Source organism: Aplidium turbinatum, chromosome 12 (assembly GCF_918807975.1).
Source record: "Aplidium turbinatum chromosome 12, kaAplTurb1.1, whole genome shotgun sequence".
Classification (NCBI taxonomy): Eukaryota; Metazoa; Chordata; class Ascidiacea; order Aplousobranchia; family Polyclinidae; genus Aplidium; species Aplidium turbinatum.
Genome location: NC_137483.1, coordinates 4,158,487 through 4,170,290, shown reverse-complemented (window position 1 = coordinate 4,170,290; position 11,804 = coordinate 4,158,487). Strand labels below are relative to the sequence as shown.

The 11,804-nt window shown below is 37.1% G+C and overlaps 1 protein-coding gene across 1 annotated transcript; it reads left to right on the top strand.

Annotated features, from left to right (window-relative positions):
• The first annotated feature begins 5,509 nt into the window (after positions 1-5,509).
• Positions 5,510-11,804, top strand: LOC145781112 (protein dcd1B-like). The gene is made up of 12 exons (XM_082592866.1): positions 5,510-5,694; positions 5,796-5,928; positions 6,208-6,305; positions 6,779-6,852; positions 7,480-7,588; positions 8,128-8,269; positions 8,778-8,882; positions 9,295-9,410; positions 9,714-9,824; positions 10,312-10,429; positions 10,969-11,185; positions 11,536-11,804. The coding sequence occupies exons 1-12, from the start codon at positions 5,623-5,625 to the stop codon at positions 11,591-11,593; spliced, it is 1,353 nt and encodes a 450-aa protein (XP_082448992.1). The 5' UTR covers positions 5,510-5,622; the 3' UTR covers positions 11,594-11,804.

The following is an 11,804-nucleotide window of genomic DNA, read 5'->3' as shown; positions in this document are numbered from 1 at the left end:
TAAGCTCTGCAAGAAGCTTTCCCAGTCCGAGGATAAAGATTCAGTCAATCAGTCAATCAAGTATAGCCTAATGCGCGCAGGTGATCAAGAATTTTATTTACCCGCGAATTCATTAACCTTTGCAGACGCAATGTTGCCAAATGCCATAAAATCAAATGCCGCTTGGAAAATCGCAATTTCCCGAACTATTCTTTGTTACATTGAAGAAAAAAAGATTCTTTAACGTTATTTTGATATTTTTTGGCTGATTTTAAATTAAGCTCTGCAAAAAATGCTTCTCAAACATAATTGTTTCCAAAATTCTAGGACAGAATTTTGCCTCTGTTTTTTCTTGACCAAATTTCCAATCACAGAAGAAAAACAGGATGAATCTACAATGTTCTCAATTAAAAAATGGATTCAATCGGAGAAGAAAAGCTACTTTGGGAACAATTGCTTGCGGCCTTCCAAAAGGCAATAACGAACTGAAGTTTCTTAATTTGAGGACAAGATTTTTCTCTGGCAACACTGTGCAGATGATCAGAAATCCATTTTGCTGTTGGTGAAACTTTAAATTGTTTATAGAAACGTTGAGGGGTAAATTAATTTCACCGCGAAGTTAACAACAATTTTCAACTCTTGTCCTTATTCAATGCGATAGAGTGGCGTATGGGGAAGGTCTGGGGTAGCCTACACCAGTGGCGTAGCTAGGGAATGTGCCGCCCGGGGCGGATTCTGATTTTGCCGCCCCTGCAAGAAAAACCATGTGAAAATGAAATGCGTTTTTTTTATCAGCACTGCAATACGCAACGTGCTATTTTCAATTTGCGATGTAAAGTCAGACGAACGTACCATTATCAGTAGCGTAGCCAGGAATTGTGAAAGGGAGAGGTTTTGACGGCCGGCGGGCGAAGCCCGACGGCGTACTCGCCGAAGACGACACTTATCGGCGGGGGGTTTGGGGGGCCTCCCCCAAAACATTTTGAAAAATTACTTTGAATTTGGTGCATTCTGAGAGCATTTTCAACAAAAATGTGGGTATGAATATTCCTGTAAAATGGTGCTGTCCGGTGGCATAGCAAAAGAATAAGATCATGTTTTCTTCGGCATTTTTCGAAAATAAAGCTGAAGTCTTTATGTTTTCTTGTTGCTAATTCCTAACTGAGATATTTGAATGTTTGGTATTGGAAAAACTAGCTCTTTTAATGCAGTTTCGTTTAAAATTAGGCAAACTTTTTTTTAGAGACATACGTTGATTGCTTTTTTTTTGCGAGATTATTACAGTTTTATTATTTATCAATTTTCTCCTTAGTTGATCCAAAAAAACGATCTTATTCCGGTAAGTCACTAACTTTTATGTTTTAAAGTTAACCCGAAGTTTAAAAAAATGTAACGTCTTAGACGTCATACATCTTAATGAGTGTCAGACAAAAAGCTTTGAGACAAAGAAGTTACTTTATTTCTGATATATTCAAGTTTTGTATAACGAATCACTGAAATCGGGTACGGTATAGGCTATAAAAGGTTAGTGCAATTTTTCACAGCTGTAGATATTGCGGTGTTTCCATCGACTGCACGAGTTAGCTGGATACCATGGATACTGAACAGTTGTAGAGCGGTCACACCCTGCTATATGAATTATGAAAGGTCATTTGAATTATAAAGCATAATATGACACACAAGTTCATAATACAGCTAACAGCTATGAAAAATTCATCAACACAAGCAATAAGAATGCAAAAAATCATTGATACTGATGAAACTAAAGGGAAAAAGGAAGTCGACGAACCTTTTCACACATCTTCAACAGTTGGGACCAATTTTCTATACACATTAACCAAAGCCAAACCATTTAACCGGGTTTTCAGAGGTTGAATTTCTTAAATAAGTTTAAGTCTTCGAAGAGCAGAAAAAGATCTTTCATTGGTGCAAGTGGTAGGCTAACTGGAAGAGTAGCCAGAATGCGGAGTAAAATATTAATGTTTGGAAACGTTGACTGCGGGAAAAATGGCAATGCACTTACAGCACTTTTTGGCAAGCTGGTTTGGGAAGAATTGAAAAGACATCGATACCACATATACGCAGTTCAGATATAATAGCAAGGACGTTTATACACGGCAGATCTGCTTCGTAAAATTCAAAGAGTGATTCAGTTTTCTCCATTTAGTTTTTCTCAAAAAGGGGGGTTGAAACCCCCAACCCCCCCCCACTCTTTGGCTACGCCACTGACCACTATAATTTAGTAATATACTAAATGCAAAAGCACAAAAACTGCTGTAGAATTAAAATAATCAATTTGTAACCTTTTACAAGGCTACCCAAATTTGAAGAGCATGTTTCCGCCTCTGCTTAATAAAGGCTTGTAGGAACTTTGTAACGTATTAAAAACATAACGGCAGAAAAATTCATGAAAATTTGAAACGTTTTTAGATATTTAAGATGTTTTGACAGGGCCGGATTTAGCAGTAGGCAGAGTAGGCAGTTGCCTAGGGCGGCAAATTATATTGGGGGCGGCAAAATATACGAATATATTACATTGATAAATGATAATACTGTACGTGAATATAATAATTCACAACAGATATATATTATTAATAAATATGTTATCACATCACACACATTTAGAAACAGTGCGGCAAGTCATGTATGGCAAGTCATCGCCCCTAGAGTACTTCACGTTTGATTGGTTTTCAACAATATGTGCTGCTTAGCGCTTGTTTTATTTTTCTGTCTTGCTTAGTATGGAGGACTATAGGGTTTGTCTGTGCAATTTTTATTAATCTTTGTTCGGTTTGTTTCACTGTTAGTAAATTTAAAGGAGCCTAGAAAAAATGTTTTTAGTCAATGTTAGGTTGATGGAAAAGTTGCTGGCTATTTTGTGTAGCCTACTTGCCTTGATGCTTAAAGTATGTAAACCATGAATGATCGCATGAATGATCTCACATTTTTGAGCATTAACTCGTTTTTACTTGTTTCTACAGACTTTGAAGAAATTATTGATTTGTTTGCAAGAGAAAAAGCCCGCCGCAAGCGATTTTAAACAATTAGTTCATTATACAATGACATTCATTGATGTATTCAAATAAACAGTGCAAATAACTTTTTTGTAAGGAATTGAAAATATAAACCGTAGCGCACCATCGAAAAAATTTTTTTGGGGAGCGGCACTTTTCGTATCTGCCTAGGGCAGCGCTTAGGCTAAATCGGGCCCTGTGTTTTGAACGTTGCCATTCTGTTTGCTTTTATTTTTCGTGTACTTTTGCATTATAAAAAAAACAAAAAACGTCCTCTCTGAAAGTGCCGCCCCCAGACGTGCCGCCCGGGGCGGTCCGGGGGGGGCCCCCCCCCCCCCCCCCCCCCCCTCCTAGCTACGCCACTGGCCTACACGCTTTATAGGCCTATTCATGGCTTGGGCTTAATTTATTTATATTCATGGCGCGATCTTGGCTCGGGCTTCGTTAAATAAATACCTTCATCTTTACGCTACACACCCAAGGTTTAATAAGTTATGAAAACGTAGTAGATGATATTGATATCTCCCAATGCTTGGATTAAAAAATGAAACCTTTTTTACGTTTTAAAGCAAAATTGTTTGTTTTGATTTATTTTTTTTTGTGAAGAATTTTTTATCGACCAAACGTTGGTTTTGGTCAGTCCTAATTCTTCATAAAGAACAAGTCTATTGCAGTATCATGCCTGATAATTCTCCTTGCAGTTGAAATTGTCGTAATCGCACAAATTGCCTTCACCTCGGTTGTTATGCCAGCAAACTTAGGCCTACTCTTGTGCAAACACAGCACATGTAATTAACTTTTCTGCTGTTAATAAATACAAAATCACATGCTATGACGTAGGCCTATAGCCTGGTTGTAAAATACCAAGTTTGTGCAGAGACCTGCTGAAGTTCAGCTGCCGTAGTTCAGAAAGTTAAGAAAAAGCAGATGATGCAAGTAGACTACAACCGTATCAAAGAACAACTGCCAAATTTAGTCACGAAAGTGAAACTTGCACAATGAGGTGATGGTCTAAAGCAGCATTTCTTAAACTGGGGTAAATTTACCCCTGGGGGTAAATTTCTCGTTTGAGAGTAAATGAGCTATCAATCAAAATATTCACATCAGTTGACAGGACAGAAAAATTGTACCATTTGTAGTTATTGTAGCTGACTTTTCTAGTTCAGATTAACTGCTAACCGAAGCTAGTCTAGTAGCTTATTGATTCTTTATCGTCTAGTGGCGGTAACGTCATACTTTGCTAATAGATTGAAATATCTTCTCTGCATTGCTTACTATCAAATCTAAAGCAAAAAACTGACTTAATGTTGAATCCGATATTTGTTGTGCATTATCTACTACTTTACCAGACATTGAACAACTCGCTGCCAAAAAGCAAGCGCATCCGTCACATTAAATATAACTGATATAATTTGTTTTTTCGCTTTTTAATGAATGAGCGCCATTTTACATATTGGGTGTAAATCTGATAAGCATCTTTGTTGAAAGGGTAAAACATACAAAAAAGTTTAAGAACCACTGGTCTAAAGCCCTAAATCAACCTTCTATGAAAAAATAATAATCTAAAAGACTTAGTAATCCAGTATAAACGAATTTATTTTCACACGAGTCAGTTCAATCATAAACAGCTAAAAATTGATTTCGATCAACTTACAGTAGGCTATAGCTAGATCCTCTTCAGCTTATTCAAATTAGCATAGCTTATTACGGCATTATGAAGCGAAACGAGGCTTTGAAATTGAAAGCATGAAAGCCTTGAAAGGCTAATTGTGAAAAATCCAGGCTAGTGGCGCTGCTTTGGATTTCGACTAATAGCTAGGTGGATAAGTTAGAAAGAAAGGAGCCAACCATTTTTTGCGTCCGCCTTCCATGTCTTGCCACATACGTATGCTCCCGATGGGAGCCAAATCTATTCCCTACGAAACGTAGTTACATGGACACTCTGTTTCGTTATATTTAATCAAAGAAAGTTGGAAGCCTATAAGGTTTGCGATGTTCTTTCCCCATAGCCTACTCACAAGGTCATGATCTTCTCTGTAAAAGCAATTTGACCAGATTACTTCACGTTGTCTGTTTGGTAATAATTATAGATTTTACAAGTGACGTAGGTCAACAATATTAAACAGAACAGCACAAAATATGTTTTACAAAAGATTAGTTGACTACCTTATTAGCCTAATAGTTCTCTGGAAAAAATAACCAAAAACTGCATTTAGGGTAACGTATCTACCTCCACAGCTTCTATTGTTACTTGTTTCTTTCGGTGAGATGTCGCAGCCGATGAGGCGCTAGCTCTCTAATAATGCAAACCTGGTTTGACACCGACCATAAGCTGGTTGTTGATAACCACTGCTCAGTGCTCACCTCTACCCAGGGTAGAAAATGTTGATCAACAATGGAATTGGCTGTGAAAAACATAGCTACGTCGTTTGTTTTTGTAGGCTATAACCCAAGAAATGTTTTTGGGTTTGGGTTTTCTCATCTATTTTTTGTCAATGTCCTATAGGTTTGCGTCTATCAAACACAAACGTAGCCGTTATTTATACGTACGGTATATCCATACATTGTAGCCTATTGTAAATCTGCAACAAATTTTGTGAGCCCGTGCGGTTGCCTGCATGCTTTTGTCATGACAATGTGGACGATGTTTGTAGTTCTGCTCATGATGGGAACGACCTTTGCATCCGAATGCAGTGGAAAGGTCAGTTCTAAAATAAAATTTAACTGTTTATATTTGGGAGTGTTAAAAGAATCAGCAAGCTTGATATGAATAAACTTTAAAAGATGGTAATTTTTTTTTAGCCCGACCCTAATGCAAAGCCTAACTTGAACCCAATCAGCAGGCCTTCTCTTAGCCTCATCTCCACCACTACGAATGGAAAGTTGTATTCAGTTGGATCTGATAACCCAGCAATGAAAGTTCTCCACGTCTGGGGTAATGAACCATATGGTCGTCTGAAGTGACATGTTCTTGGCTAGGTTTTCACGTGATGTTTCAAAGAATATATTGTGAAACTTTTTAACTGAACCATGCAGGATGAAGTCTAATCCAGGCATGAAGTACAATTATTTTGCCGCAATCATTGGACCAACGACGTAGCCTGATAGTTGATTTAAGATTGAGTATGGTTGTCAGTTTTATTTAGCAATGAATGTCTTATATTTCACCACTAACCCAAAGCATTCTGGTATTGTATATCTGATTGAACAACAGGTACTCCTTACGAGATGGGATTTGCACACGGCACGTTGCTGAAGAAAGAAGCAGCTGACTTTATGAACGAAGTCTGGAGCTATCTCGAGGATCAAGTGGTAAGCTTGCAATAAACTCGTTGCTTACGTAGTTTTTTGACTTTACAACTTGGGATGCTCAGAAACTAACATCCGACTAACAAACAACCCACTAAAATGGTAATCACTTTTGCATGAATTCGTTACAACAATTTAAATAACCAGACGACTCAGAAACGATACCGATATTGTACGGTGACCATTTTTTGGGTGTTCACTTTTTTGGAAAGTTTTAAATATATGTTTGATTTGCACAATGAGTCTTTATATCATATCATTTCAGTTTATTTTGATATCTTATGAACTGCCATTAAACAATCTGCAAACCTGGTATATGTAGCCTGTTCAAAAAAAGTGAACACACAAAAAACATAGTCATCGTGCACTCATTGCTGCTAGACCGTTGTATTTTCCATTTTTGTTATCATATTTTCGATCACGGGCATCGCAATACTTTTGTAATATCATTATAATTAAAATCTAATTGATGTTAGATAGAGGCTATTAATGGAACTGCTTCCAAATATCACTTCCAAGAGTGGTTTCTAAAAGACGTCAGTAATTTCGGGTAAGCATGACATTCAGATATTTAAATTAACCTTTTAACCTAAAGCTTTGTTTTACTTTATGTGAGCTAATCAAAGGTATTTTTCCCCATAAGTAGTGCTTACGTGAGTGAAGTTTGATTTGTAAAACAAAACTTATATAAAATCGTATCATGTCATGTCTAGGATAATGTACAGCTACTGAGGATCCCATGAGATTATGTTTAGCCGCTGGAGATCAGAGCGGAGGAATTTGGAATTGAGATTTACAATTGCCGTCAACGTTAACTTATCTGTAATAGTTGTCTGTCCCGAAAGTTGGTGAAACTCTCATCTTTATGAACGAAGAACCGATAGCAATGTACCGATTCACAGATTGTACGCTTGAGCAACACATTTCAAAGACAGCTTTCTATTTCGCGGAAACAAGTAGATGAAAAATGCACAGCAACTTCTTACGAGAGTCAAGAAGCATTTCAACATTGATTTTTTTAAACAAAAATATTGCTTGACGGTATTTTTTCTAAACTTTGCGTTGAAAGAACAACATAAAGCCACTAAAACAATCGACGTAGCTACGTTTGTCGCAGCCTATTCCATTGTTGATCAACAATCCAAATATTGCTTTAAATCGTTATTTTGTTTTCAAGATTGGAAGTCGCTTGCGATCTTGAAGTATTGGCCACGTCAAAGTTCAGTGGTGACTACTTTTTACAAGAAATCAAGGGCCTAGCAGATGCGTGTGGAGTTAATTATAAAGTAATCTTTTAGCCAATGTTTATTATGTTCAATATATTACATTGTATATAAGCTACGACTATGGGTAACACACTTAATTTGTTTGCTGTGACAATAGATCAATATTGAGCTCTAAGTTATTGAAGTCTTTTTCAGCTTGATTAAAATAAATTAGATCGATTGTTTACTGGCTAACTGGATTACTGCATATCGTATTCACTATTCAGCTACCATTGATCATGTTACATGCCCAAAAACTATTTGCCTTTGTTTTTGTTTTGAGAGTTGCATTCATTCTTTTATATTGCTCATGGCCACCTAGAGATGCAGCCTGATTTGTCACATTTTGCAGATTTTGATTAACGCTACTGCAAGTGTTTGACTGACATTTTTGTCGGTTTGTTGGTTTAAGTAGGTTAATCTTTATCTACCATGGGCACGTTTTCCTTCAATTTTGCCTGTGAGAGAGAGAGATGTTCTCATTTTCCGTTTCTCAGCATGTGTCCTACAAAGATTACTCTACAAAAGAAAGTAAAACTAGACTGGACTGTTCTGTTTAGAAAATTCAACGTATCCACATGTTGGGAGAGCTGACCAAAGGGTCATGCTCCATGTTTGGTGTTTGGGGAGCAGCAGTCCCACAGATCAACGGAAGAAGTTCTGGCACGTTGCAACTTCGTGCCTTAGATTGGAACATGGATGGTAAGATTCTTGGCTATTCTTATGAAGAAGTTTTCAACTCCCATGCTTTTCTACCTGAAGCAGAGAATTTACCAAACTATAGCAGGTCGTTTGTATCTACATTTGTGAAGTTAGCAACGTTCATGCTGCTAATAGCAAAACTCAAACTTGGTTCATGTGACCAAGCTTTTCTTGCCAATAAAACCACGTTTTACTTACATGCATTTTCAAGCTAAAAAACTAAAGAAAATTTCAGACATTTTATCATCTTCTTGGAAAACAAACCCTGTCGGTTAACGGTTTTTACTTTTCAATTTATTTCACGTTGTTGCAATGAAAGTTTTCCTTGCCCCTTAAAACGATTTCAATTGCACAAAAGTATCCAACTTTATTTTTGTTTGCACGAAAGATTAAAACGAATATTTATCAATTCTGTCGCTTAGCTTTGGACAAACATTAAAAGAACAACATACAAACAATTAAGTAAATAAGACTTGCAGCTCCCAGTTAATCATTTATTTTTCTACAGGTCCTTTTCATAATTATCCCCAACTGACAGTCTACCACCCAGCGACCAATCTCACTGATAGCAACGGAATGAAAGCAAAAGCTTTTGTCAATCTTGGATGGACAGGTAGCTGTAACCTTTGACCTCAGAAAGCACATTTGCGTTTGATTAAAGTTTTACAACTGCAAACACAATCTATTTTTTGAACCATTGAATGATCAAAGCCTAGAAGAGTAGGCCTACAAGGCTACACTGCGCTGGCTGTTTGCCTGCATATAGCCTATATTGTTCAGTTATCAACAAAATTTGTTTTTTTCAAGCAAGGAAGATAGGTTTTTATCATAAAGACCTAAATTTAAAGCCATTGAAAAGATCACTTGGCTGCTGTACTGGTGTGATCTCCGGGGCCTCCAAATCAAAACAACGTTGTGTCTTTCTGTAACTTTTTTTTAATTTGCAAAATTGTCATTCAAAAAATTTCACTCTTATGACACTGGTAGACTTATAAAAGGTTTGTAAAAAATCACTTCCCTTTCAGGTTGGTTGGGTTCAATCACCGGCATGTCGGAAGCAAAGCTTGCGATTTCAGAAATCGGTGCTTCTTTTCCTGACAGCTCATTTGGAAAAGAATCACGATTTGGCAATCCATTTACGGTGAGAGACATGTCTTTGTGTTGTGCAAGAAAAGGGCAAATTACTATTTTTCATAGCTTTAACTTAGAAAATTGTTGTTTTCTGGGTAGTCTAACAGGCTATTAGTGGCCTATAGCCTATAGTAGTTAAAACACTGTTGAGTGTTGAGGCTATTAAACTTTTACGAATAAATATTACTTCCCTTTTTCACCCTAAGTACCACTATGTGCTGCTCGATTAAAGTGGAAAAATTGATTTTTTTTTACCAATCTTCTTCTTGAGCAGTGTATGAAACATAGGCATACTCCTTTTTCATTGTTTCAGTATATTCTTCGAGATATTCTTCAATTTGACTACACGCTAGATGACGCAATTAACCGACTTTCCAACTCAGCTCGGACTTGTGATCTCATTCTTGGCGTTGGTGACGGAAAGGTTAGTGACGTCACACTATTCTGAAAATCAAAACTCACTCATCAGAATAAAACTTACTACTTCAACCTGATGTGAGAGCTTCCAAGCCTCTGTGATCTCCAGAGTTGTAGGCTATATTACTGCAGGGAACTAACTGCTATCCGCGCTGGTCCGACTCTCGGGTGTGCGCTTGAGCAACGCATTTTCAGGACTGCTCTCCATTCAGCGGCACCTAGTGAATGGAATAATTCCCCGGTAACAACACTTCAACAATCGACAACTTCACTCTGTCAATCTCAGTAACCGGCCCTGTGTCACTAAGAGCCTCTACAAGTAGGCTATGCGAAACTACCAGGAATAACCTATCAAGGCCTTGTCAATCCGAAGATAAAGATTCAACACCAAACCAAACCGAATCACAACCGCCAGGTCGATCGACATGTAAAGGTCAGTTAAAACTAAGTCTCTTTCGCAAACTGATTTATAACATTTACTACATTTCGTTTAGGAGGACCGAGGATTCAGAGGAATTCAATATTCTGCTTCGGTTGCAAACTTCTTCGATGATCAAAATATGAGACCGACAGCGTCATGGCATCCCAAGATCACCGATGCTGTATATTACGGTGGGAAATTTGGAACGAGCGGTTGTATTGTTACGCTACAAATGGTGAAAAATCATGCGATTGTTTCAAATTATGTTCTCCTTAGCATAGGCTACGATACGAGATTGACGAAATGTCTTTTCAATAAAACACCAATTGGGAAAAAGACCTCTGGTTTTAAAATGACACATCCGCTTTTATCAGGCTGCAACAATGAGAAATAATATCAATTTAAAATTTTTGGAAAAGGAAATTCACCTTTCTGGATTAAAAAAATGCATTTTTTTGTTACAAATCTTTGCTTTCAGATTTAAGTTGTAGGTTATAGTTGTCAAAATGCCTCTGACAGTGGCAAGTTAAAAGGTAAAACCTAAGTTCTTGCTTCAAAAAATAATGCCTCGCCTACAATAATTAACATGTTTATAAAATAGTGATAGCCTAGTTTGAAGTTTGCTAACTTACGGAGACTTATCATGAATAACTTGGTTATTGGTAAATGTGTTTTTCAAGTCTTGCAACCTTTTTCTGAGAAGCAGGCCTATTTAAGTATTTTTCCTCAGGAATGGATTGGCTTTGCCCCGGATACAGTGATGTGCTGAGCAAGCAAATTTTGAAGAATTACGGAAAAATAACAGCAGAAGTCACGGTGAGGGACATCGTGCCTATTGTACAAACTGGTTCTACACACATTGCCATTTACGACTTGACAAACGACAAAATGCTTGTCTCTGTTGCTCGAGCTGACTCTCAAAGTGGTCCTGACGATGCGTATGACCGGTTAGTAAAAATAGACTATATAGCCTATCTGATAATTTTCTAACTTATCAAAAAGTTGTGATGATGTAAAAGCGACAACCATTTTACTTTTTTGCTTTGTCAATCCTATGCGACATTTTTGCTTTCATTGTCCAGCTTATCAGATGATGAAGCAGGTTACCGCGTAATTGTTCATAGTGCAATAGCCTAAGCCCTAAGGTACTAAGGTAGGCTAGGCATATTCCTACAACAAGAAAATGTGTTCTAGCCTATAGGCAGCAGTTTTTGTCAAATGAAATAACTTATTAGCCTACATCTATAGCTTTGGGATACATTTCAACAATTATTAGTTGTTATTTTTTATGTTTCAGGCAATTCCTTATGTTCAACCCCTCAGTTTTGTTTGCTGAGAAACCTCCACAAAAATGATGTTGGTTCGTGATCACACTGTAGCTACAGTATACGAATTACTATTATTTTAATGTAATTTTTTCCAGCAACATTGAGTGGCATGTAGGCTAGACCTGCTAATAATCGTTCTTTATTAATATTGTTATAGCCTAAGCTTAGGCTATACTGTATTTCGTTTAATACGATTTTATAACTATTGTAAATATTTCTTGCAAATATAATAATTATA

What these genes read in the sequence shown, in the direction of transcription:
- LOC145781112 (XM_082592866.1), top strand. Translation starts at nt 5,623, where the DNA reads ATGACAATGTGGACGATGTTTGTAGTTCTGCTCATGATGGGAACGACC. An exon ending in CTTAGATTGGAACATGGATG is followed by an intron (nt 8,270 to 8,777) that starts GTAAGATTCTTG and finishes ATTTTTCTACAG; the next exon opens with GTCCTTTTCATAATTATCCC. An exon ending in CACCGATGCTGTATATTACG is followed by an intron (nt 10,430 to 10,968) that starts GTGGGAAATTTG and finishes ATTTTTCCTCAG; the next exon opens with GAATGGATTGGCTTTGCCCC.